The 27,090-nt window shown below is 49.4% G+C and overlaps 1 protein-coding gene and 1 long non-coding RNA gene across 4 annotated transcripts; one reads left to right on the forward strand and one right to left on the reverse strand.

Annotated features, from left to right (window-relative positions):
* Positions 1 to 212: 212 nt before the first annotated feature.
* On the reverse strand, positions 213 to 5,899 carry LOC131902436 (uncharacterized). Of its 3 annotated transcripts, none has more exons than XR_009377084.1 (3): positions 5,144 to 5,788; positions 817 to 963; positions 213 to 308 (listed from the first exon to the last, which is right to left on the reverse strand). It is a non-coding gene; the product is annotated as an uncharacterized LOC131902436 (long non-coding RNA). The 3 variants fall into 3 exon arrangements; XR_009377085.1 differs by lacking the exon at positions 5,144 to 5,788 and adding an exon at positions 1,626 to 1,688; XR_009377086.1 differs by lacking the exons at positions 213 to 308; positions 817 to 963 and adding exons at positions 1,729 to 1,896; positions 5,837 to 5,899 and having other exon boundaries at positions 5,144 to 5,551.
* A 6,970-nt stretch (positions 5,900 to 12,869) lies between these two features.
* Positions 12,870 to 26,676, forward strand: Napsa (napsin A aspartic peptidase). The gene is made up of 9 exons (XM_059253432.1): positions 12,870 to 12,981; positions 21,928 to 22,063; positions 22,145 to 22,268; positions 22,380 to 22,498; positions 23,032 to 23,231; positions 24,687 to 24,809; positions 24,902 to 25,046; positions 25,426 to 25,524; positions 26,411 to 26,676. The coding sequence occupies exons 1-9, from the start codon at positions 12,908 to 12,910 to the stop codon at positions 26,648 to 26,650; spliced, it is 1,260 nt and encodes a 419-aa protein (XP_059109415.1). The 5' UTR covers positions 12,870 to 12,907; the 3' UTR covers positions 26,651 to 26,676.
* The last annotated feature ends 414 nt before the right edge of the window (positions 26,677 to 27,090 follow it).

Raw genomic sequence — 27,090 nt, forward strand, 5'->3', positions numbered from 1 at the left:
GAGGTGGGGGGAGGGAGGAGGGAAGGGAAACTGTGGTTGGTATGTAAAATAAATGAAAAAAATTAAAAATAAAAAAAGAAAGCTAAGTAAGCCAAAAAAGAGCAAGCCAGTAAGCAGCATTCAAAAAACAAAACAAAAACAACAACAAAAAAAAAACTAAAAAATTAAGTTTGAATTACTGTGTTTAAGAGATCGATAACAAAAATGCCTCTCACCTGTAAGCCTCGCTTGCCTAAGGACTATAGATAACTTCCTGGAATGCTGAGGACTGTTGTTCACGGAAGGTCATAAACGCAGTGTTTTCACTCCTGTAAACAAGCGTGATCGCACCAGCTTCACAGGGTGCTTGACCACATGTAGGCAGGAGGTGCACAGGCCGGAGGCATGTCAGGCCGTATGCTTGACCCTGACTGGATGAAGGTGGCAAGTACGTCTTGTGTTTTTTGCATTTATAAGCCTCTGACCAATGTAATTCGTGGCCACACTCTGGGAATCCTGGTCTGGACCTGGCCAATGCCAGTTCTCTTGACCACTAAAGCCATCTCTCCAGCCCCACCTCCCTGCATTCTTGCAGGGCAGTTCTTCTCACACTCTTTTCTACTCATACCCGCTTGCTCTGCACCTCTACTTGGTCGTGATATTCTCAGCCACTTTGGGGCCACACTCACCTTGGCCCCCACACCCTCTCCTGATTCCAACCTTCTCCCCCCCTTAATAGCCCCACAGCTTCCTACTCCAGACGGTCCTGTCCCTTCCCTCCCATATCTAGTTGATCCCCAAGTATGGGTTATCTCCACCCCTGTGGTTGCTACTCACCACCAGCCAGTCCTTGTTCACCTTAAGGACCCCTCCTCCTTTCCTTCCAGACCCCAGTTTCCTATTTCTGAAACCATCGCTGAGTCTCAGCAGGATGTATGGGTGAAGAAGCGTTCTGTTAACTGACATCCTGGAGACCTCAGGAATCTGTTTATTGAGGAAGCAGAGAAGGCAAGTTGCTAGGAGAAAAATCAGATATTATCATCAGTCCTATGAACGGGAATAGCTGTGGGGAGAGTGGAGATTGTCAGCAAGGCTGGAACAGAGATGTGCCCTGGTTGGACTGACAAAGATGAATGAGCAGGGCAGAAGAGCAGAATGGCCTTTCACTGGGACATCTGGGAGAACCCAAGGGTGGAGGGTCCCAGCTGCTGGACAGACCATTATCCTGAATAGGTGCCCGCTTGAGCCTGGAGAGATGGTACCAGCGTTGATGTCCCAGGAGCTTGGCAGCTGAGGGGGTGGTGAGGATCACAGTATAAGGTCCTGTCCATCGGGGCTCAAGAGACTTAGGGGCTAGCTGTTTGAGGAGTACTCTGTCCCCTGGGGAGAGTGGGGCAGGTTCAGGGGCAGTTGGGCCCGTTGGTGTGGGGACAGGGAGATGGCTGTCAGTATGTGAATGGAGAAGAGACCTCAGAAAGGAGCTGTAGGGGAGGTACCCAGCCAGTGGAGGAGTTTGGGTCGGGAGGTGGTGATTGAGGAGGAAGGGCCTTCCATAAAGGAGCTCAAAAGGGATCAGGACTGTAGGAGAGCGTGGGGTGGCCTAGAGGCAGGTGGGGGCAATGGGGAGAAGGGAGGGCCAAGATAACCTGAGTTCACTGGAGAGCTTGGTGAGCTGTTGTTTGATGAGACCACTGGCCCTCTCCCACCTTTCCCAAGGATTGTGGATGGTAGAGGTATGGAGTTTCCAGGAGATGTTGAGAGCTTCCAACACAAGCTCCATGACCCTGGAAGTGAAGGCTGCTGGCCTGTTGTCCATTTGGATCATCTGTGGCATGCCAAACTGAGGGATGATATGTTCAAGGAGTGCCTGAGCCACATCTGTTGTTTCCCTGGAGACGGGAAATGCCTCTATCTATCCTGTAAAGGTGTCAACAAACAAGAGTTAGGAGATAACGGAGCTTTTTATGAGTGGGCATGTGGGTGAAGTCAACCTGCCAGTTCTCGCCCAGTTGGTGTTCTTGAAGCTGGTGCAGGGGCAGATGTACTGGAGGGCACCCTGTGGGTTGGCCTTGGCACATGCCTGCAGGAGGAGTTAACTTGTAAAATACGAGCTCAAAGATGGGTGGGGTCAAAGTGGGGCTCTAAGAAATGGAACAAAGCTTTGGGGCCCGTGTGTAAGGTGGTGGATGTCCGAAAAGATGGACAGTGCTGGTCCTGAGGGAGGATGAGGCGGTTATTCAAGGAGAACCATCCATCCCTTGTCTGTGCGGCCCCTTTTTAGGAATTCATCCCTCTCCTCTGGGGATCGTCTGTGGATCCAGTGGAGCTGGAGGCCAGTCCCCAGGCTACTGAATCAGTCCTGGCATTGCTTAAGGCCATTGGGTCCTTGGAGGACTGATGTATGGTGATATTTTATTTGTACTGAAATGTGACTTCTATGTTAATAAATAAAGTTGCCTGGGGATCAGAGCTATTAGCAAGCCATAGTGAAAGCTGGGTGGTGGTGGTGCATGCCTTTAATCCCAGCACTTGGTAGGCAGAGCTAGGTAGATAGATCTCTGTGTGTTCAGGGATACAGCCAGCATTGGAGACACACGCCTTTAATCTCAATACCAACCATAGAAGATCTGGAGGTCTGTACAGACAGGCAGTGACTAGGAGGTCATGTGGTTGGGTTTACAACCAATGAGAAGGCAGAACAGAAACTCCATAAAAAAAGACAGACACAGGAAGTAGCTCTCTTTCAGAGAGGTACAGCAACAATGAAGGGTAAGGTTTTTAGCTCTTAGCTATTGCTCTGACCTCTTGGCTTTCATCTCTGTATTAGCTCTGTGTTTCTTATTTAACAAGACGGTTGGTTACATCTACACTGATGTCCCCAGCAGTGGACTATAGCTACTTCTGCAGGGAGCTGGAGGGCTTCCAAGAGCTTGGCTATAAGGATCTGTTAACTATGGGAGTGCCCTTGGTAGTGAGGAAGCCCCTTTCCCTTCACAGGACAGAATGGGCATGGGCTATTAAAAAAGGCATATTTAGAGTCAGTGTAGATGTTAGCCCATTAACCCTTAGCTATCTGGAGCACTCTAGTCAAGGTGATTAATTCAGCCTTTTGTGAAGAGGTCCCCATTGGCAGACGGGTCACTTCAACTGTTTTAGTGGAAGTGACCACTGCATAAGCCGCCTGGCGGTTTCCTGATCTGTCTATAAGAGAACTGCCTTCAACAAACAGGGTGAATTGGGGGTTTGTGAGCAGTTGGTCTAGGAGACCAGGGTGGAGTGTGCATAAGGCCTCCACAGGCTCTGGGCAGGGGTGAGAGGAGGTTCCAGAGGAAGGGGCACGGTTGCAGGGTCTAGGGCGGGGCTGGAGGCCATGGTAATTTGAGGGTTTTCTAGAAACAGTGAATGAAAGACTTGGACTCTTGAGTGCCCCAGGAGGGAGAGAGAGGAGTGACTCAGAAGGTCTGAGGGGCGGTGGGTGGAGTGTACTGTGACTGGCAGGAACAGGGCGATCTGGAGAGCCTCCTGCGTGAATTCGGCCACTGCTGCCAGAGCTCTCAAGCATGGCTGCCATCTGCAGAGGGTGGGGTCCAGTTGTTCGGACAGAAAAGCGACGGCCTGATTTCAAAGGTCCAACCAGTTGTATTAGAACCATGGTGGCCACTTCCAACTTTTCATCTGTATAAAGATGATAAGGTCGGGAGGGGTCTGGGGAGAGCTAGGGTGGGGGCCCTTAGTAGGGCATCCTGCTGTCAAGTGAAGTGGCGGTGGACAGTGGCCAGGTGGGTGAGGGGCCCATGGGAGTCTCTGGCTGCCTGGTATAGGGGCTTGGCGGTGATGGCAAAGTTAGGGATCTAGTGACAGAAGAATCCCATCAGGCCCAAAACCGAGAGAATCTGGTCTGCTGTGGCCGGGGGCTGTAAGTCCCGCAGGGCTTGGACTCTGTCAGAGATGAGGGTCTTGGCCCCCGGGGCTGAGTTATATACGCCCAAATACGCCACAGTGGGAGCGCGCAGCTGAGCCTTAAATGGGGAGACACGGTATCCCAGGGAGCCGAGGAAGTTCAGGAGCCAAGAGGTGTCCCACTGGGACAGAGGCAGAGTGGGGCTACGGAGAAGAAGGCCATCTGCACAGTGGAGGAGTGTGCTAGGATGGGGTCAAAGGTAGAAAGATCCTGAGCCAAGGCTTGCCCCAAAAAACGAGGGCTTTCCTGGAAACCCTGAGGAAGAACAGTCCATGTAAACTGTCTGGAGGACGGGGTGTCGGGGTCCTCCCAGGTGAGGGCAAAGAGGAAGTATGAGTCAGGGTGTAAAGGGCAGTGAGAAAGGTGTCTTTCAGGTCCAGGACAGTAAAGTGGGAGGTGGCAGGAGGAATGTTAGACAGGAGGTGGTAGGGTTGTTAGCTACTGGGTGGGTTGGAATAACTGCCTCATTAATGAGTTGGAGGTCTTGAACTAAAGAGTAAGCCCTGGAGGACTTATGCACAGGAAGAATGGGGGTATTGCAGGGCGAGTCCCTGAATTAAAAGTCCCTGAGATAAAAGGCAGGTGATAATGGGCTTAATGCCTCAGCGATGGTTTCAGAAATAGGAAGCTGGGGTCTGGAAGGAAAGGAGGAGGGGTCCTTAAGGTGAACAAGGACTGGCTGGTGGTGAGTAGCAATGACCAGGGTGGAGATAACCCATATTGGGGATCAACTAGATGCGGGAGGGTAGGGACAGGACAGTCTGGAGTAGGAAGCTGTGGGGCTATTAAGGGGAGAAGAAGGTAGGAATCAGGAGAGGGTGTGGGGGTCAAGGTAAGTGTGGCCCTAAAGTGGCTGAGAATATCACGACCAAGTAGAGGTGCAGGGCAAGCGGGTATGAGTAGAAAAGAGTGTGAGAAGAACTGCCCTGCAAGAATGCAGGGAGGTGGGGCTGGAGAGATGGCTTTAGTGGTCAAGAGCACTGACTGCTCTTCCAGGGATCCTGAGTTCAATTCCCAGCAACCATAAAGTGGCTCCCAACCATCTATAGTGGGGTCTGTAGGGAAGCGTCAGGGTCTTAAGGGGAAAGGAGGGGGTCCCTTCCACCCTCATGACAGAAATTGGCAAGGGACCTGTGGGACCCAAGTGAGAGGTTCAAACAGAATAGGTAGCTCCTGTGTCCACCAGAAAGGCAATGGACTTACCTGATTCCTGGAGCATCACCCTAGGCTCAGAGAGGGCGGAGTCTAGGCTGCATCAGTCCTCCATCAGGCTGAGGAGTTTGAAGGCTGGAAGAGCCTCAGATGCCGCTGTGGGTGCGGCTGGACCTCCGTGGCGTGGCATGGAGGATGAACCCCTGGGAGGGCATTCTGATTTCCAGTGTCCAGGCTGTTGGCAGATGGGGCATGGCCTCGTTGGTGGCTGAGGATCAGGGCAGTACTGTGACCAGGGGCCTTCCTGGCTGCATTTGTAGCGGGATCCTGGTGTAGTTGACTTGGGCTGAGCTCTGGTGGGATGGAGCCTCGTGGACAACTTCCCTTGTCCTCCTGGTGGGGGCGCCAGTGGCTTCCAAGGAGCGGGCTTGAAGCGTAGCCCTTCTGTTGCAGCTGGGCCTGTTGGGAAGACTCAGCTGCTTCCTCTCGGGCATTAGAAACCTTAAAGGCCACTTCCACCAATTCCGGTTTGGGGGTTTGGGGACCCTCCTCAGGCCTTTTTAATTTCTTTCTAATATCTGGAGCTGATAGAGAAATGAAATGGGTGGCCAGGACCAATGGGTGGCTGGGTTAAGGAAACTACACTGAATTATAATCTCTCATAATTGATTTAGAAAAATGGCCAGATGTTTGTCAGCTCTCGCTTATCAAAATTAATAACTTAGTCCGAGACCATTTCCATACCCTGAAGGAGGCAGTGGACCATGAGGTCCCACCTCTGGTGGCCGCTCTGACCCGGTTGGTAGTCCCAGTAAGGCTCTGTAGCTGGCACCGCCATGTCACCCCCAGGGACAGGATCGCATTGTCCCCTAGCTGGGCTTGGGCTGCATACTGTCTCACTGCTGCCTGAACTCAGCCTCGCTCCTCGGGAGTGAGAGTGAAGGCCTGGGTGACATAGAGGTCATGGCAGGTCAGATCATAGGCTTGGGAAAGATCCTTGATATAAACAGAAGGGTTACAGATGGGGAACCCAGAGGCTCCTCTGTCTGTGAGAGGTCCTGAGGGGCCGTGGACTCCAACAATCCCCTCCCACAAAGGGCAGAGGAGGGCAGGAGTCTGCTGAGAGCAGGAGTGAGAAGATACTGGGGAGCATTCGGGAGGCAGGCAGCGGGGTAGGCCAGGTGCAGTAGGGGACCAGGGTGTAGGTTGTGGCATTGAAGGATAGGGAGGGGTGGAGGGAGGGAGGGGAGGGGAGGAAGGTGGGTAAGAAGGAGACAGTTGGCCCTTGACCTTTGTCCTGGAGGAGGAAGAAGGGGGAGGGGTGGATAGAGGGAAGAAGGTTGGTCACTGAATTGAACACGTGGCAGCGTGGCGGGGGTGGGGGGTGGGGGGTGGGTGGGGGCGGGGAATGGGTAGGCAGGGCTCGGGAGAGTGGGGGGGAGGGCAGGCAGTGTCTCCAGCAGCATGGTCAGGCCGAGTGTTCAGGGCCCCAGTTCCCAGATAGGTGGGACTCCGAAGGCGCCATGACCCTAGCCAACAAGACCTGAGCCATGGGACACGGGCTAGAGAAAGAAGGGCGGGAATGCAGTACCCAGGAACCGTGGACATAGGGCAATTCTAACCATTTCTTTCCGTGCTGGCAAAAATTTTCAAGTTCACAGACGATGGTAAATTCAAAAGTTCCCTCCAGTGGCCATCTTGATTGGTTATCAAGAGCATATTATGGCCTGGCTTTAGTGCACAGAGAAATTAGGCATTCAGAATATATGGTATCGGATAGTCCCAATTTGAATAGGTTTTCTAAAAGGCACCCCAAGGGTGTTTGGGGATCTGGTCTAGACCCGCAGCTGCCCATTTAACAAGGCTGTGCTGGAACCTGAAGTCGAAAGCAATGTGTCCACTGTGGTAGGCTTTGGGGCAGAAAAAAAAGGGGTGTGTGGGATATGCCCTTGAGCAGAACATCTTCTGTGGAGGGGCCCCAAACAGCATGACCACACAGCTGCCATGACAGGCTTAGAGGCCCAGACACAGCTTCTGGCAGGCAACACCTGGACCCAGGAAAAGTCATAAACTGACCCCATCCAGTGGGGCCTGCATCCAAGAGAAAACACCTGACATTCCAAACATTCCCTGTACCCCTAGACAAATGTCAGCCAGTCAGGGTCCTGAACCCTGGAAATCCCCTCACCCCAACCTCTGCTGTGATAAGAACCCCACCCTGCCTGGCTCTGGGCTCTCTGCTCTCACTGCTGCGTTGGACAGAGAGCCCAAGCCCTGAGCTAGAAAATAAAGGCTCTTTGCTTTTACCTATGGGATTCGGTCTCTGTGGTCGTTTTTTTGGGGTCCCTGCGATCTGGGAATAACACTTCCACAGAAGGGGTCCCACAGAACAAAGTCAGTCTTTGCTCCAGTAGCAGGTTGGGGATCCTGGCATGGCCACATCTTTGGCAGGGTGCCCCAAAAGTCGGAAAAGACCCTGGGCCTCTAAGGCAGTGACTAGGAATGGGCAACTTACTGGACCAAAAGCCAACTAGCCTACCGGAGAGTGGGTGTGAGGAGAGGAGTGTTTTCCCACCCCATGGCCAGGGGCCGATGGGGAGGGGGTGGGAGGAGCGAGTGAGGATCGACCCCTTCCCAGCCAATGCACCAGATGAAAGGTTTCTGTACCGCAATATTAAGCCTCTCTGCCAACACAGTAATCCAAATCAAGCTGAATTAAGAATTAGAAGTCCGGGGGCTGGAGAGATGGCTCAGAGGTTAAGAGCGTTGACTGCTCTTCCAGATGTCGTGAGTTCAATTCCCAGTACCCACATGGTGGCTCACAGCCATCTATAATGAGATCTGGTGCCCTCTTCTGGCCTGCAGGTATATATGCAGGTAGAACCTTGTATACATAATAAATCTTTAAAAAAAAAAAAAAAAAGAATTAGAAGTTCAGGTTTAATGAGAAAAAATGCACCCAGATGATTTTTCGGCCCCCAGAGAGGAGACAGGGAGAAAAGACCAAAAAACCATATGGCTGGTCCCTGGGGCTCAGTTTAAAAACCCTGTAGGTGTGGTCTTGAGCATCTCTGGGGGAGGAGCCACCGTTTGGCAGGTTTTCTGAGACAGGGCAGGGTTTGGAGAGAGAGGGGGGGAGGGGGGAGGCTGAGGTGGAGCTTCCTCCTGAACAGTGGTCTAATTCCCACCTGGTGGGACTAACACCTCTCCCACAGGGCCCCAAGCCTCTCACTGGTAGATCTGAGGCTCTAGGGCCCAGCCAAGCCTCCAATAGTCTTTTATTCTTTAGTTATTATTTTTAATATTTATTTGTTTAATGCTATGTGTATGAGTGTTTGCTTGCATGTATGTATGCACACTGTGTACCTGGTGTCCTTGGAGGCCAGAAAAGGGAATTGGATCCTCTGGAACTAGTTACTAGAAGGCTGTGAGTGGTTGTGTGGGTGCTGAAAAGTGAGCCCAGTTCTCTGTGTCAGGTCCAAAGGAAACTCCATCTCTCCAAGTTCTGATAGGTAGACAAAAGCCAGTATTCCTCAGGAACTTGTGGAGCTCCTTTTACCAAAGAGGCCACTTCCCTTCTCACTGGCAGGAGGGACAAATGGTTATCTGTGGTGCTGATTAGCATACCAAAGTGGATGCTGGCCTCCAGGCTCCCTCTGTAACACCAGTGCCTGAGTTCAGGCACTGGGTCCATACTGGCATCCTAACTCTTCTCAGTTCCTGCCTCCCCCTCCCCTAAACTTCTCCCAGTTCAGGAGCATCTCTCCCCACAGCTACTCACTTCTTATAACTGCTCTTTCAGCCATGAGCTTTCCTGGTGCTCACCTTGGTTTTCTCTTCATCCCCCCCACACCCTCCTCTGCTCCTGCTTCTCTCCTGGCCAGGCCCTGTCTGCTGACCATGTTCAGTCTGTCTCTCTCTCTGTCCAGACTCTTCCAGACGCCTCTGGCTGTTCTCTCTCATATCCACAACCCAAACTTGGTGTTTCCCCATCCCCTGAGTGGTCATCAGTGCACAGACCCTAGGAGAGCGGCAGATTCTTAACTGCTGAGCCAGTTCTCCAGACACTTATTATTTATTCCATCTTTTAAATTTGATTTTTATCGGGGACTATGGAGATCCAGTCCCACGATAGTCCCCTTCCAGGGTCCAGGAAGAATCTACAACCAGCTGATAATTTAATCTTTGATGAAAAGAAATAAATCTATGTACATGAAACTCCTTAGTCCATACACTTTATTATTCTGTGTCAGCTCTCTCTACAAGCTTATACTCTGTTCTCCTGCCTAGCGCCTTCTTGCCCGATTTCTCTCTACATTTATCTGCTGTCCCCTCTAAGGTCTATCTTAATTCTCTCATCTTAGTTCCGCCCCATCTAGGTTCTCATCCATCTAGTTCCTTCCCATCCTAGCTTCTCTCCCATCTCCTCCTCTCTCATCTTGTTCTTCCCCATCTGGCTCTTCCTCATCTTCCATCTCATTCCTCTAGTACTCTCTTCTAGCCCTTCAATCTAATTCTTCCCCATCTCAGTTCATTCCTCTCCAGTTCTTACCCATCTAGCTCTTCCGTTCTCTTTTCTCTTCTTCATCTCCTTCTCAAGTTCTATATATCAAATCCTCCTCTAAATCTCTTTATACCTCTCAGCTCCCTCATCTCTCAGGTACTCAGTTATAAAACCAAGCAACAGCAATCCTCTGGCTGAGCAAGATCGCCAGGCTTGAATTCTTACAAGATCATAAAGGCAGGTAAGAATTTTCCTCAGGCAGTGACCATGAGGTTTTCTTTTACAACCCAAAAAGGGAATGGAAAAGGAGGAGGTTAACTGAGAGCTAGTGACTGGTTAATATATCAAGAAGGGAACTTATTAACCCCGGACTTTTAAATTATAACCTGTTTTTATGTTCAGGCTATCTGTGTATTATTTCTCCTGCAGTTGTACATAATTTTTTTTTTGGTTTTTTTTTTTTTTGAGACAGGGTTTCTCTGTGTAGTTTTGGTGCCTGTCCTGGATCTCGCTCTGTAGACCAGGCTGGCCTCAAACTCATAGAGATCCACTTGGCTCTGCCTCCGGAGTGCTGGGATTAAAGGCGTGCGCACCACCACTGCCTGGCCATAAAATATTTTTACATTTAAAAAAAAGGACAAATACTATAGAACTATATTACATGAAATATATAGAATACACAAATTCATAGAGACAGAAAGATTATACGTTATCTCAAGATATAGAAGAAATTGCCGGGCGGTGGTGGCGCACGCCTTTAATCCCAGCACTTGGAGGAAAAGGTAGGCAGATCTCTGTGAGTTCGAGGCTAGCCTGGGCTACAGAGTGAGTTCCAAGACAGGCTCCAAAGCTACACAGAGAAACCCTGTCTTGAAAAACCAAAAAAAAAAAAAAAAAAAAAAAAAAAAAAAAAAAAAAAAGATATAGAAGAAATAAATATAGAGCAATGATTTACTAAGTACAGAATCTCTGTTTTGTGTGATGGAAAAAAAAACCCACAAATGGACAGTAGTATCAGGACATAATATCATGAATGTAATAAATCAATATAATTAATGTAATTAATTAAAAAAAAAAAAGAAGGGAATTTATGTGCTCAGTCTACATTCCTAGAAGTGGTTAGGTAAGAAGTTAGGAGTCTATAATGTTAGTAAGGCCATGGCTTGACCTTGGGAAAAGTCCTTGACTTTTCCAAGTAGTAGCTTTTGTGATAGTACCTGTGGCCTGTAGCAGATTTCGATTTTTTTTTTTTTTTTGAGACAGTCTCACTATGTAGCCCTGGCTGTCCTGTGCTGTGGGATGTCTTTCTGTATGTTGTGAATATGTGTTGCTCTCATTGGTTGATAAATAGAACTGATTTGTCGTGTTGCCAGGCAGAATATAGCTAGGTGAGAAAGCCACACTGAACAGAGGGATAAAGAAGGGTGGAATCTGGCAGATGCCAGCCAGCCACCCAGGCAGCAACATGCCATCAAACCCGTAATGCCACGGCCACGTGGCAGTACATAGATTAATAAAAATGGGTTAATTTAAGATGCAAGAGCTAGCTAGTAATAAGCCTGAGCCATCGGCCAAACATTTATTATTAATATAAGCCTCTGAATGGTTATTCAGGAACAGGCAGGTGGGAGATATTCGTTTGTTTATAGTCCTGAAACATGATATGTAGACCAGGCTGGCCTTAAACTCATAGAGATCCACCTGCCTCTACTCTAAGTGCTGAGATTAAAGGCATGCATCGCTATGCTTGGCTCTTCTTACTAAATTGCCCAGGCTGGCCTTAAACTCACTCTGTAGCCAAGGCTAACCTTGAACTTGCCATTCTCCTGCCTCAGTCTCTTGAGTAGCTGGGATAACAGGGCTGTGCCTCTAAGCCTGACTAGCCTCCTCCTCTTATTCATCTTCTCCTTTCTCTTTGTCACTTTTCTCATTCTTTTCTGTCTCTTTCTCTCTTTACTCACAGAGAGGTTTTGAACTCATGATTCTACTGCCCCAGCCTTTCATTTACTGGAATTACAAGCATTTGCCTCCAAGTTCAATTTTCTTTTGAGACAGGTTCTCATGTAGCTCAGGCTGACCTCACATCTAGCCAACAATGACCTTGAACTCCTAATCCCCTTGCCTCTGCCTCCCAGTTGTTGGGATGACAGGCATGTACCATTGTGCTCAGCAGCTCTTCTGGGCACGTGCATATGGAAACCAGAGGTCCGTGCAGTCAGATGTCTCCCTCTATCACCCTCCACCTTGTTTTTTTGAGACAGGGTCCCTCACTAAGGCTAGAGCTCATTGATTGGCTAGATTGGCAGGACAGCAAGCCCCGCCCCCCATGGACCTCACTGTATTCCCCAGCGCCAGGACTGCCATAGATCGCTCCACAGCCCGCACTTGGGCTTCAAGTGCTTTTCCCACTACGCCGTCTCCCAAGCCCTGCTGAGTGTGTTTTCAGTCCAGATACTCCACAGCTGCGGTCCTCAACTTTCCTAGTGCTGCTGCCCTTTCGTACAGTTCTCACGTGGTGACCACCAAGCATAAAGTCACTTCTGGCTACTGTTATGAATCATAACATAAATATCTGATATCCAAGATATCTGATATTCAACCCCCAAAGGGACTGTGACCCACAGGTTGAGATGCACTGCTCTAGAGCCTAAGGCAAGAGGATTATTTGAGCTTAGTAACATTATGAGACCTTGTTTCAAAAGAAAAAGAAGGCTGGGGAGATGGCTCAGCAGATAAAGAAGACACTTGCCACGAAGCCCGTGTTTGCTCCCGACTCCTGGAGGTTGTCCTCTGACCTCTGAATTCCTACTGTGGTATGTGGGCACATGCACAAATAAATTAGCCCTCCTCCCGAAAAACAAAAACAGAAAGTGTGGGCATCCTGAGAGGCTGAGAGCCTCTCACACAGGACGGCGTGTTTCTGTTGTAACTGGCTGTCCCTTCCCAGACCCTTACAAATCATTTCTGTCCCTTCCTCTTGCTCAAGAAAAATTTGTGGTTAATGAGCCTCAGAAAAGAGAACTGAAAGTCAAAAGTAAAAGCGTAGAGGTGTCAGGAAAGGGTGGGTGTGGGTCTGCCCACACCACTCTTCCCAAGTCCTAGTCAAACAGCACACGTCTAAAACAGGTTCTGGTGCCCGGTGCCACCTGCTGAAGGACTTCACACACACACACACACACACACACACACACACACACACACACACACACGACCACTTCCGTGTTTCAGTAGGTGGTGGGGCGTGAACAGGGTGGAGTCTCAAAGGGAAAAAGAGGCCACAGGACATCTCGGCCTAGCACCAGTCCCTGGAGATGTCGCCACCACAGGTGCTGCTGTGCCTGCTGTTCCTGGGGAATTTGGAGCATGCAGGGGCCACACTGATCCGGTACGGAGACCCCCCCCCCACTCCTGACAGATTCCCACCACTTGCCCTTTAATGCTGGGGCTGGCCTTGGTGCCACAAGAGTTCTGTGTGTGTGTGTGTGTGTGTGTGTGTGTGTGTGTGTGTGTGTGTGTGTGAGATGGTGCATGCAGGGAGGTCAGAGGACAAAAAGTAGGTTCTCTGAATCCAGCTCAGGTTCAGATTGTGAGGTTTGGCAGCAAGGTTCCTTATCCTCTGAGTCATCTTTTTTTTTTTTTTTTTTGGTTTTTCGAGACAGGGTTTCTCTGTGTAGCTTTGCGCCTTTCCTGGGACTCACTTGGTAGTCCAGGCTGGCCTCGAACTCACAGAGATTCGCCTGGCTCTGCCTCCCGAGTGCTGGGATTAAAGGCGTGCGCCACCACCGCCCGGCTCCTCTGAGTCATCTTAAAGACCTGGGTCTCCAACTCTCAAACTGGGGTCTCCACCCTGAGAAATTCAGCATAATATCTCCTAGTAGCCCATACTTTTTGATTGTTTGGTTGGTTTTTGTCCAGACTGGGTCTCATGTAGCCCAGGCTGGCCTCAAACTCCCCATGTAGCTAACAATGACCTTGAACTCTGGGTTCTATTGCTTCCTCCTCCCAAGTGCAGGAATTCCTGGGAAGAGAACCTGGGGTTTGTGCTCTGCAAGTACCCACTGAGCCACATCCTTTGCCACAGTCCCAGCCCCACATTCTTTTTAAAGACAGGGTCTCACTATGTAACTCTGGCTGTACTGGAACTCGCTATGTAAAACAGACTGGCCTTGAACTCATAGAGATCCCCCTGTCTCTGTCTCTGAAGTGCTGAGATTAAAGTCATGGGCCATCATATATTTTTTTTTCCAAGACAGGGTTTCTCTGTGTAGTTTTGGTGCCTGTCCTGGATCTCCCTCTGTAGCCCAGGCTGGCCTCAGACTCACAGAGATCCTCCTGGCTCTCCCTCCGGAGTGCCTCTGGAGTGCTGGGATTAAAGGCATGCGCCACCACCCGGCTTTTACTTTATCTGGCCTTTACAGGAGTTGTGGGGATTTGAACTTGTGGGGATTTGAACTCGGACCTTTGTGCTTGTGTGGCAAGTGCTCTACCCACTGACTGGTCCATCTCCCAGCCCTGGGCCACCATATGTCCAGGGTACTCATTTGGCTAGGTGGGGTGGAGTGGTAGCCCAGCATTCAGGGAGGCTGAGGCAGGAAGGTGGAGTTCAAAGGTAAGGAGATGCTGTCTCCAGAAACCAAGAGCTAGGGATGTGGCTCAGCGGGGAAACGCTTGTCTAGTAAACACCAGGGCCTCCATTCAATGTCCAGCACCACAAGGTAAAACATCTCTGGCCCTGAGGCCCAGGACTGGCTACCCTCCTTATCCAATCAGGATATATTTTGTGAGGAGTTTCCTTGGACCTAAGCCCTGGTGATCTGGCTTTAAGGCTCAAGCCCTCTGACTTTCTCCCCATTTCTTGGAGACCATTGTCTGTGGTCTGGAAACTTTGATACCCCAGATTCTCAGCTTCTGAGCATGCCTGTTTCAGGGAGGCCTCCCCATGAGTGACCCCCAATACCTTGTCTGTGATTCTTCTCCCAATTTCTCCCCTTCTTTTCTTATACCACTCCCAACTCTTGATGGGGGCACCTTTCCAGAAAGCGTTTCTTGTCTTCACACTTGAGACACTCTAAGGCCTCTTCAGGCTAAATCACGGGGCTGGGTGTGGTGTTAGGGGTGATCAGTGGCCAGAGGGCTACTATGCCTGGTTCTACTAACCTGTTTTGTTTTTTGTTTGCTTTTTTTTTTTTTTTAAGATTTATTTATTTATTATGTATACAATGGTCTGTCTACACACATCCCTGCAGGCCAGAAGAGGGCTCCAGATCTCATTACAGATGGTTGTGAGCCACCATGTGGGTGCTGGGAATTGAACTCAGGACCTCTGGAAGAGCAGCCAGTGCTCTTAACCTCTGAGCCATCTCTCCAGCCCTTTTGTTTGCTTTTTAAAAAAATCTATTTATTGTGCTGTGGGGTACATGTGCATGCGCAGTACATGTGTGGAAGTCAGGGGACATCTTTAAGGAATAAGTTCTCTATTTCTACCTTACGGGCCCTAGGATTGAACTCAGGTCATCAAACTTGGCAACAGTTCCTCCGCCCTTTGAGCCATCTCATCTGTGCTGATTCTCCCTCTCCCTCTCTCCTTCTCCCTCTTCCTTTCTTTTTGTGGTCTCATGTAGTCCAGACTAGCCATAAACTGGATGTATAGCCAAGGATGAGCTTCTGATTCTCCTGCCTCAACCATTCCAGGTGTTCACCACCATGCCTGCTTTATGGGGTCATGAGAGTGGAAGCCAGGCTTCTTGTATGCTAGGTGAACCCTACCAACTGAGCCACACTCCCAACCCCCTTTAACCTGATATTTTAACCCAATCCACAGACTTCCAAGTCCACACCAAGAGCTGTGGATATACACTACTCTCTCAGGGCCAAGAACAGAGGAAACACCTACGTCATTCTGGGACACACTCAATTCCAACACGATCTACCCCAGGCTAGCAAAACAGAACTAGGAGACCTACATTTGAACTAGCCTTTTGATCAGGCCTAGAGAAGCCCTCAGCTCAAGGGCCAAGTTCAACATCTCTTCAAGCAGCTTTTGTAAAGGGATCTTAAGGAAGCCACACCCATCATCCATTTGCACGTGGCTTTCACTGCTTAACTGCCATGTACACAAGTTGGTTTTTGTTGTTATTTTTGGATTTTTTTGTTCGTTTTTTTTGTTTTTCCGAGACAGGGTTTCTCTGTGTAACTTTGGTGCCTGTCCTGGAACTCACTCTGTAGACCAGGCTGGCCTCGAACTCACAGAGATCTGCCTGGCCCTGCCTCCCGAGTGCTGGGATTAAAGGCGTGCGCCACCATCGCCCGGCTTATTTTTGGATTTTTTTAGATTGAAAAAAAAATATATGTATGAGTGTTTTGCCTTGTTTTAGGGTTTCTATTTGCTGTGATAAACACCATGACCAAAAGCAACTTGGGGAGGAAAGGGTTTATTTCAGTTTATAATTTTCAGGTCACACTCCACCAGTGAGGGCAGTCAGGGCAGAGTGATGCAGAGCCCCTGAAGGAATTCTGCTTACTAGCCTTTGCTCAGCCTGCTTTCTTACACATGCCAAGACCACATGACCAGGGATGGCACTTCCCACAGTAATCATCAATCAAGAGAATGCACCAGTCTTGTCCACAAGCCAACCAAGTGGGGCATTTTCTCAACTGAGTTCCCCTCTTCCAAAATAAGTCTAGTTTATGTCAAGTTGACATAAACTAGCCAGCACAACTGACTCCTTGTCAATTTGACACAAAAACACATCAGTGTTAAACCATAACCTTTCCTTTTTTTGTTCATCCCCAAGATCTCATATTAATATTAATATCTCAAGATTAAAACATCCTAACTTTTAAAAGTCCCACAGTCTTTAAAACTCCAAACTCTTTAAAAGTTCAGTCTTCAGCTGGGCAGTGATGGCCCACACCTTTAATCCCAGGACTCGAGAGACAGAGGCAGGTGGATCTCTGTGAGTTCCGGGCCAGCTTGGTCTACAGAGTGAGTTCCAGAACAGCCAGGGCTACACAGAGAAACCCTGTCTCGAAAAACAGAACAAAAAAGAAAAATTCAGTCTTCTAAAAATATCCAAACTCTCCTTCAAAGTTCAAGCCTCTCTAAAATAATCACAGTCTCTAAAACATCCGTAGTCTCCTTAAAATTCCAAAGTCTCTTTAAAAGTTCAAAGTCTCAACTGTGGGCATCTGTTAGATGAAAACAAATAAAATATTTCCTTATTCCAAGAGGGAAGAGCCAGGGTACAGCCACAGTGAAAGCAAAGCAAGATCAAAGTCAGCAGTGTGAAATCAGTGTCAGACATCTGGGACTCACATTCTAGGCTCCAGAGGGCTTGCACAGCACACACACACAGCTCATCTCCTAAGCTCAGGCAGGCTCCACTCCACAACTGCTGTGCTCATCTCTTGGTGGTCATCCCTTGGTACTAGCACCTCCAAAATGCTGGGTCTCTGCAGCTGGGCTACATCTTTACCAATAGCCTCTTTGGGGTGCTCTTCAGGGACTCTGACCCTGCCACATGATGCTGAACCTCACCTGCTCTCCATGATCCCTTCAATCCTGGGGCTTGGACTGCAACTAAGGCTGCCCCTTCACCAATGGCTTCTTCTGGCTGCTCACAGAGCCTTGCTTCAGCTCCATGACTCCTCCATGCCTTCAAAAACAGTCACACTCTGGAAACTTGTACACATTGCCAAGTTTGGCTAGCAGCACAAGGTACATCTGTACCTCCCTCTGGACCATAGTTTCTATGTGTGGAACCTGAGGAAGCACTTCCCAGAAGATTTCACCCCAGTGACGCTGCTTCCTTCTCTTCTTCCTCCTCCTCTTCCTCTTCTTCAGCAGGGTCTCACTGTGTAGCCCTGGTTGACCTGGAACTCTCTATGAAGACCAGGCTGGTCTTGAATTTACAGAGATCTGCCTGCCTGACACTCAATATCTGCTGGGATTAAAGGTATGCACCACCATGCTGGAACCTGGTCTCTTTTTAATTACTGCTAATTTCTCAACTCCAGCTAACCAGCATCAATTGTCTCTGCAAAGCGAAGTTTCATAGTTCTTAATTAAAAATACACATAAGTGGCCTTGACAGAGTTTGTTGTTGCTGTTCTGGTTTGGTTTTTCGAGACAGGGTTTTTCTGTGTAGTCCTGGATGACCTAAAACTCACTTTGTAGACCAAGCAGGCCTCCAGCTCACAGAGATCCGCCTGCCTCTACCTCCTGAGTGCTGGGATTAAAGGCGTGCGCCACCACCATACAAGCCAGACCTCTATAGTCTGAGTTGCTTTCAACAAGCTTAGCTTCCAAGTTCCTGCAAAATAGCCCACTGAGCTCTGAGTACTCAACAGCTTTTTTTTCTAAGATTTTTTTTTTATTAAAGATTTATTTATTTATTATGTATACAGTGTTCTGTTTGTATGTATCCTTGCAGGCCAGAAGAGGGAGCCAGATCTCATTACAGATGGTTGTGAGCCACCATGTGGTTGCTGGGAACTGAACTCAGGACCTCTGGAAGAGCAGCCAGTGCTCTTAACCTCCGAGCCATCTCTCCAGCCCCTCGATAGCTTTTTCAGCCAAAAGTCAGCCACAATCCTTCCCAAAACACAAAGTCAGATCTGTCACAGCAATGCCCCATGAACCTGGCACAAATTTCTATCTTAGTGTTTCTGTTGCTGTGATAAAATATCATGACCAAAAGTACCTTGGGAAAAAAGATTTATTTCACTTTACAACTCTCAGGTCCCAGCCCACCAATGAGGGAAGTCAAAGCAGGAACCTGGAATCAGGAACTAAAACAAAAGCCACGGAAGATCACTGCTTGCTCCTCCTGGCTTGCTCAACCTGTTTTCTTATATAACCCAGGACCACCTGCCCAGGGTTGACATATCCTGCGGTGAGCTGGGACCTCCCACATCAAAAAAATGCACCATAGGTATGCCCACAGGACAATCTGATGAGGGCATTTTCTCAACTGAGGTTCCTTCTTCCAAAATGATTCTAGCTCTGTCAGGTTGACATAGAAACTAGCCAGCACATGCCTGCACATGTATGTATGTGCACTGTGTACATGCCTGGTGCCCACAGAGGCTAGAGGAGGGCCTTGGATCCCATGAAACTAGAATTAGAGATGGTTATGGGCCACCATGTGGGGACTGGGAATCCAACCTGGGTCCTCTGGAAGAGCAATGATGCTCTTTCTAGCTGAACCGCCTCTCCAACCACGATTTTTATTACTAGTCTTAGTCTGTAGGCCAGGGTGGTTTGGAACTCATGGCAATCCTATTACGTCAGGGATTGTATATGGATCAGAGGCTTTCAACACCATAGTTATTTATGACAGAGGCTGAGGACAGGCAGAGCCTTTACAGGATACTGCCGCCAGTCATCAGACACCACGCTGAAGCAGAGGCAGGAGAACTGCTACAAGTTCGAAGCCAGCCAGGGCTATATAGCAAGACCTGGTCTCCCTCCCCACTACCCACCCCCAACAGAGAAAGAAAGGCGCGTCCAACACCACTGATCTAATGGACCAGGCTTCATGCTAATTCTGAGAAACACTGATGGTGGGGGCTTCTTCCCCTTTCGTGGTGGTGGAGCTGGGTCCGCTCTACTTATGTGTCACAGAAGAGCGAGCTCAACACACCACTTCTCCAGTCAGACTGTCCTTACCAAGCAGCTCTTCCTGTCAACTACTGAAGGAGAAGTTGCCGTTGTTGCGTTCAAAGATGTGGCCAGAGTTTTCTTCCTTCTTTTTGCCTCCTTTACTTCCTGGGAGTTTCTTTTTTGTTATCTTTTTTTTTTCTTCCCTTTGTGGTACTGAAGGCTGAACCCACAGTCTTGTGCATGTTAGGTAAACACTCTACCACTGAGCCACACCCCAGCCCCTCACTGGGGGATTCTAGGCAGGGGCTCTACCACTGAGCCACACTCCAGCCCCTCACTGGGGGATTCTAGGCAGGGGCTCTACCACTGAGCCACACCCCAGCCCCTCACTGGGGGATTCTAGGCAGGGGCTCTACCACTGAGCCACACCCCAGCCCCTCACTGGGGGAGTCTAGGCAGGGGCTCTACCACTGAGCCACACCCCAGCCCCTCACTGGGGGAGTCTAGGCAGGGGCTCTACCACTGAGCCACACCCCAGGCCTTCACTGGGAAATTCTAGGCAGGGGCTCTACCTCCAAGTTATTTCTCAAGACCTCTTTTTACTTTAAAAAAAAAAATCATCTTTAAAAACATCTAAATTCTTGGGCTGGAGACATAGGTTAGTGGTTAAGAGCACTGGCTGCTCTTCCAGAGGACCTGGGTTCAGTTCCCACTATCCACATGACAGCTCACAATTGTCTGTAACTTCAGTTCCAGGAGATCTAGCACACTCACACAGACATACATTTAGGCAAAACACTCAATGCACATTAAAAAAAAATCTTGGCTGGGCGGTGGTGGCACACGCCTTTAATCTCAGCACTCCAGAGGCAGAGGTAGGCGGTTCTCTGTAAATTGAAGGCCAGCCTGGTCTACAGACTGAGTTCCAGGACAGTCATGGCTACATAGTGAGACCTAGTCTCAAAATAGACAAACGAGACCACTCACAAACCAACTTTATGTTCCTCTTTTGCATGTGACTGTGTTGCAGAGAAGTTTATACTTTTTTATTACATTTATTTATTGTGTGTGTGTATGTACATTTATTTAATGTGTATGTGTGTGCGAATACATTTATTTAGTGTGTGAGTGTGTGTGTGTGTGTGTGTGTGTGTGTGTGTGTGCAGTTGTTTAAGTGCATGTGGATGTCTGAGGACAATGTGCAGAAATCAGTTCTCTCCTTCCACCCTGTAGGTCTAGGGATCACATTCAGGTCCTCAGCTTTACTCACTGAGCCGTCCTGCGGGCTGCAAGTCTCTCATCAGTGTGCCCCTTTCTGCCATGCTTAGGAAAGCCTCCCTCTTCTCAGTTAGGGTCTGGATTTTTTTTTTTTTTTTTTTTTTTTAGCTGAGGACCGGAACCCAGGGCCTTGTGCTTGCTAGGCAAGCGCTCTACCACTGAGCTAAATCCCCAACCTCAGTTAGGTTCTATATTTATTTCTATTGTCCTTAGAATTTTCACACCAAGTCTTAGCCACATCTGTGATTTATCTTACCATGAAGGGTGAAATTAGGCTTTGGCATTTACATCCCCCCACCCCCAAACATGGGGAACAGAGTCTCACCAGCATGCATGAAGTCACCAAGAATTCACATCACAATGGCAGGCACATCACAATTAGCCCCCCACCCCCTCACTGAGGTCCACATAAAAAATTGACAATGAAGGGCTGGAGAGATGGCTCAGTGGTTAGGTGCACTTGCTGCTCTTCCAGAAGACCCAGATTTGATTTCCAGCACTCACATGGCAGCTAACAACTGTCTGAAACTTTGGTTTTAGGGGATCTGACACCCTCTTCTGGCCTCTGCAGGCACCAGACATGTACACAGTGCACAGATACACATGCAGACAAAACACTCATACACATAAAAAATTTTTAAATCTAAAAAAAAATGTATATGTAATGTCAAACCAGGGTTTCCTTTTTTGTTTCTTCTGGCAGTACAGGATTGAAATTACAGCTTAATTCCTGCTAAACTTACATGTAATTTAAATACTATATATATTTGTTTGCTTTTGGTTTTCCGAGACAGGGTTTCTCTGTGTAGCCCTGACTGTTCTGGAGCTCAATCTGTAGACCAGTCTGGCCTTCGAACTCAGAGATCCACCTGCCTCTGCCTCCCGAGTGCTGGGATTAAAGGCGAGCACCACCACTGCCTGGCCTATAATATTTTATATATATATATGTACTTTCAATCACTATTTTTAATTATATGCTTATGTGTGAGTCTTCATGTAGGTGTGTGCAGGTAAGTTCAGTGCCAGAAGTGGGTGCTGGATCTCTTAAAGCTAGAATCACAGGTGGTTGTGAAATTCCCGATATGGGTATTGGGAACTGATTTCAGGTTCTCTGCTAGATCCCAAGCGTTCTTAACCACTGAAACATCTCTGCCGCTTCCCCTTCCCATCATTTTTTGTTTTTTTGCAATCTTTGGAACCCGCTGGGAATGGTGGTACCTAGGGACAGCTTTCCTTAAAGCACCTGGATAGCGGTGGGCCTTTGAGTCTGCACCCCGGGGATGCGTGGCTTTCTCTGAGGGCTGTGAAGTTGCCCTCGGCAGATTCCTTGGTCACTGTTGAGCTGCGGGACCCCGGGGATGGTTACCTTCCGGTCCAATGGAGGGCATCTATCACACGAAGGTCTCCTGGATGCATGGCTTTTTCACTGTCCTAATTCTCTCTCTCTAGAGTCCCTCTTCGCCGAGTCCACCCTGGACACAGGATCTTAAGCCCACTGAATGGATGGGGACAGGCAGCAGAGCCTCCTAAGGCCCCCACCTCTGGTGAAAAGCCCATCTTTGTGCCCCTGTCCAAGTTCATGAACGTGAGTCCCAGCCCCCACATTCCCGCCCTTGAGGCAGAACACCCAACTCTTCATTTATCCTGTGCTCCCTTGTACCACCAGACCCAGTATTTTGGAGACATTGGTTTGGGAACGCCTCCTCAGAACTTCACAGTGGTCTTTGACACGGGTTCTTCCAATTTCTGGGTCCCATCCACGAGATGTCATTTCTTCAGTTTGCCCTGCTGTGAGCTCCCCAGGGAAGAAGGCCAAAAGGGGTGATGGGAGAAGAGGGCTGTCCTTGCAGGTGCTGAGTCTCCCATCCCCTGAGTGACACCTATTTTATCTCCTGAATTAGGGTTTCACCATCGTTTCAATCCCAAGGCCTCCAGCTCCTTTCGGCCCAATGGGACCAAGTTTGCCATTCAGTATGGGACTGGGCGGCTGAACGGAATCCTGAGCCAGGAGAATCTGACTGTGGGTGACTTCAGCCACACAAGACTTCAGCTTAGAACCTAGGGTCTACCACCACCTGGTTCAGGGAGGGGCTTGAAGAGGCAGGCCCTCCTGGGACCCGGGGAAGGATTCTTGAGAGGAGGTGGGGTCTCCTAGGGACAGGATGAGGGGCATGATCTGCTGGTCAAGGGGTGGAGCTTCTTAGCAAGAGGTGGGGTCTCCTAGGAAAGGAGATAGGATTTCTAGAGAAGAGATGGGATCTCCTTAGCAAGAGGATGGGGCTTCTTGTGAAGGGGTGGGGCCTCTTGAGAAAGGGGGTGGGACTTCTAAAAAAGGAGGCTTCCTTTGCAAATAAGCATGGCCTCCCCAGAAGTGGAGCTTCCCGAGTAGTGGGGCAGAACTTCCCGAGCAAATGTTTATGGTTTCTTGGGAAGAGGCTTGGATTCTCATGTAGACCATCTAGATTCTTTTCCCAATGCCTCCAAGCAGGTTCTCAGCCATAGGAGGGTAATGTCTTTCTAGAAGTAACTGGTCCCACTTCAATTTATCCCTAGATTGGGGGAATCTACGGTGCCTCCGTGACATTTGGAGAGGCTCTGTGGGAGCCCAGCCTGGTCTTGGCTTTTGCTCGCTTTGATGGGATCCTGGGCCTCGGTTTCCCAACTCTGGCTGTGGGAGGAGTTCGGCCTCCACTGGACAGGATGGTGGAGCAGGGGCTGCTGGAGAAGCCCATCTTCTCCTTTTACCTCAACAGGTATTGGATGGGAGTTGTCTCCACACCGGAGTCCAGCTGTTGCTAAAATCCTTTCCCTTAGGAGGTCCCAACACCTAGGCACCCTCCCACCACAGCTCACTCTGGGGAAGCAATGAGTGCATTCAGCTTCCTTACAGAGCATAGGTAAGGAGTTACTCACAGCGGTGGGTGCTCCTCCCCCTAAAAAGCTGCCCCAGTGGGGATGGGGGGTTCCTTGTAGCTCCATAAATGGAGCTTCCCTTAATCTACATACTCTAGCCCCTCTCCCAGGCCACTAGCAATTGAGGCAGAGTTGCATAGGAGGGAGCAGCTGGATACTCAGGTGAGGGTCTCATGACCCTCCTCACCCTTCCATGTAAACAGTCAACAAGCCCATCTGGGATGAACTTTTTCAAGGGGCCACAGTTTAACTCCCAAGATAGTGGTTGTTTGGCTTGGCACACAGTCAGTTACAACACCACCCCAGAGAAAACTCCTTCAGAAAGTCCCATTATTAACACAGGAAGTCCAGTGGTCCTTGAAGGAAGTCAGCCTCCCAACACAAGAGCTTTCACCTACATTCAGAAAAGTGCTTACCCAATATAGAAAGAAACACAAGATGAAACCCCACAACCTAAGTGGCAACTCAGGACATACCAATGAAACTCACCATGGGTTCACAATGCCCCAGGTTTTGAAATCAAACAGGAAATTCCATGCCCAATCAACAAGTACTCCACTTAAGGACCCTTGCTTCATCTCAAAGAGAGCTCATACTCTGCTGGAGAGCCCTGCCTAGAGTTAGGAGCACTCACTATTCATCAGCTTTTAAGAGGCACAACTGTATACTTAAAAGCCCCCCTCAGTACCAGACATGGTGGTGCATGCCTGTCATCCTAACACTTGGGAGGTGGGAGAGGGAGGATCAAGAGTTCAAGGTCATCCTTGTCTTGTTTCCAGTCTCCATACCCCTCTACCCTATTGTCTTGGTTAGGGTTACTATTGCTGTGATGAAACACCACAACCAAAAGCAAGTTGGAGAGGCAAGGTTTATTTGGCTTACACTTCCACATCACTGTTCATCACTGAAGGAAGTCAGGACAGGAACTCAAACAGGAGGAACCTGGACACAGGAGCTGATGCAGAGGCCCTGGAGGGGCGCTGCTTACTGGCTTGCTCCCCCATAGCTTGCTCAGCCTGCTTTCTAATCAGGCCAGAGGAGGCCTCACTCACAACAGGCTGTGTCCTCCCACATCAAACACTAAGAAAGTGCCCTACAGACCTGCCTATAGCGCAATCTTATTGAGGTATTTTGTCAGTTGAGGTTCCCCACTCTCCAGTGACTCTAGCTAGAGTCAAGTTGACATAAAACTAGCCAGCACACCCATCTAGAAGCCAACTGGCAGGAAGTCCCATCCCTGGCCACCTCTGGGACCAATAAATGGAAATACCAGCCTCTTCACTTTGCCTCTGCAGAGATTCTGAAGGGTCTGATGGAGGAGAGCTGGTCCTGGGGGGCTCAGACCCAGCCCACTACCTACCTCCCCTCACCTTCATACCAGTCACCATCCCCGCCTACTGGCAAGTCCACATGGAGAGGTGAGGAACTTGGACTCGTGGGGCTTGAGATGAGGGTCTGGACACCCAGGCCCTGCCTCTGACAACAGCTCCTGTGCCATCCTCCCTCACAGTGTGAAGGTTGGTACAGGGCTGACTCTTTGTGCCCAGGGCTGTGGTGCCATCCTAGACACAGGAACATCTCTAATCACAGGACCTAGTGAGGAGATTCATGCCTTGAATAAGGCCATTGGGGGATTTCCCTTCCTGGCCGGGCAGGTGAGACTACTCCTGGTTCTGCTGGGTGTGCTTCAGAGGATCTTGGGGGTTTGGTGGCAGATTTTGGGTGGGCAGCTGCGGCCTAAAGGATGAAAGCAGGTAACCAGGAAGTAAATGAGGAAGGGCAGGTGGACCTGGAGGTCCCAGTGATGGGGGGAAGGCAGTAGGAGGAAGCTAACATGCTTTCCACGTGGGTGGGAGAGAAAAATGTAGAACTGGATTTAATAGGAGAAGCCTACCTAACAGGCCTTTCTACAGGAGGTCCTGAATACCTGACTGTCCAATATAAGCTGTACTCTAGAGCACTAGGGATCCACCAAAGACACGTGAGCAGAGCAGGAATCATCTGCCTACCTGCACTGTTCCTCTTCTTCTGCAGTACCTCATTCAGTGTTCCAAGATCCCAGAGCTTCCCCCTGTCTCCTTCTGCCTTGGTGGAGTCTGGTTTAACCTCACAGGCCAGGACTATGTCATTAAGGTAAGGCGACTGCCATAGTGACATCAGAGTAACAAAACTGAGCTTGCGAGCGTAGAGCGGGGGCTCTTCCTTCACCAGGGCTGGATATCCAACACAGGAACTTTGCCTTTAGAGAAGGTCTCACTGTGTAGCTTTGGCAGACCCAGACCTGCTAATATAGGCCAGGCTGACCTCAAACTCAGAGTTCCTCCTGTCTCTTTCTCAAGTGCTGGGATTAAAGGTGTGCACCAACATACCCAGACTGAACTTTGTTTGCCTTTCTTTTTCTTCTTCTCTCCCTTTCAAGGTTTTTTTTTTTTTTAAAGGTTTATTTACTATGTATACAGTGTTCTGCCTGCATGTGTCCTTGCAGGCCAGAAGAGGGAACCAGATCTAATTGCAAGTGGTTGTGAGCCACCATGTGGTTGCTGGGAATTGAACTCAGGACCTCTGGAAGAGCAGTCAGTGCTCTTAACCACTGAGCCATCTCTCCAGCCCCCTTTCAACGATTTTTATTTATTTTCTGTATTGCGTACTTGATTACAGCATGTGTGTAGAAGTCAGAAGACAATTTGAAGGAATCTGTTTTCTCTTACTATGGGGGGGTCTGAGGACTGAACTCGGGTTGACAGACTTAGCAGCAAGTACCTTTACCAGCTGAGCCATTTCGTCGCTCCCCTTTCTTTTCTTTCCTTTTTCTTTTTCTGAAAATGGGTTTAAGTATGTAGCCCAGGCTGGTCTTGAACTCCCCATCCTCCTGCCTGAGTCTCCTGAGTGCTGAGAACACTGGATGGTGGCACCATGCCCAGCTAGCAACACTCCTTGTCCTCTTCTGGGTGCAGAGGGGACAATCAATCAAACTCGGATTCCAGTGACACCCAATTTCCTCCGTGTTGTCACCTTGCAGATTCTTAAGAGCGATGTTGGCTTCTGCCTGTTGGGCTTCCAGGCCTTGGACATTCCGAAGCCTGCAGGACCCCTCTGGATCCTCGGAGACGTCTTTTTGGGGCCCTACGTGGCCGTCTTCGACCGAGGAGACAAAAACACCGGCCCGCGCGTGGGTCTGGCGCGTGCTCGGTCTCGTGCAACCGGACCGGAAGAAAGAAGGGTTGCGCAGGCGCAGTTCCTCAGAGGACAGCCTAGTTAGGGTACATGCACACAGGGCCACAGAGGCTAGCGTCTTTCCAATAAAAAAAAAAATCCACTTTCCATTGAAGGAACCCACTTTGGTCACTTTCGGGAAGGGAAAAATGAATGTCTGACCTCTGGAGTTGAGAAAGAGGTGGGAGGGAAGAGAAGCATCCTACTTCGCGGTCAGCCCGCCAGTGAGAGGTCGGGGAACAACAATCCCCATGAAGCCTCTGGCCTCCACTACCAGTAGTCAAAGGCCCGCGCACCGCGGAGCATCACGGATTTTGTAGTCCTCTCACTGTTGGCGTCCCGCAGAGGGCGGCCACAGCCACAACAAATGTGGGAGGCGACAAGTCACGATGACAGCGACAGGTGGCAGTGGGGGGGTGAAATCGACAAAGGGTTTGTTTTAAGGAGAGAAGTCACCATCCTGCAGACCTTGTGTGTCCTACCTTC

This window comes from Peromyscus eremicus, chromosome 1 (assembly GCF_949786415.1).
Source record: "Peromyscus eremicus chromosome 1, PerEre_H2_v1, whole genome shotgun sequence".
In the NCBI taxonomy this organism is placed as follows: Eukaryota; Metazoa; Chordata; class Mammalia; order Rodentia; family Cricetidae; genus Peromyscus; species Peromyscus eremicus.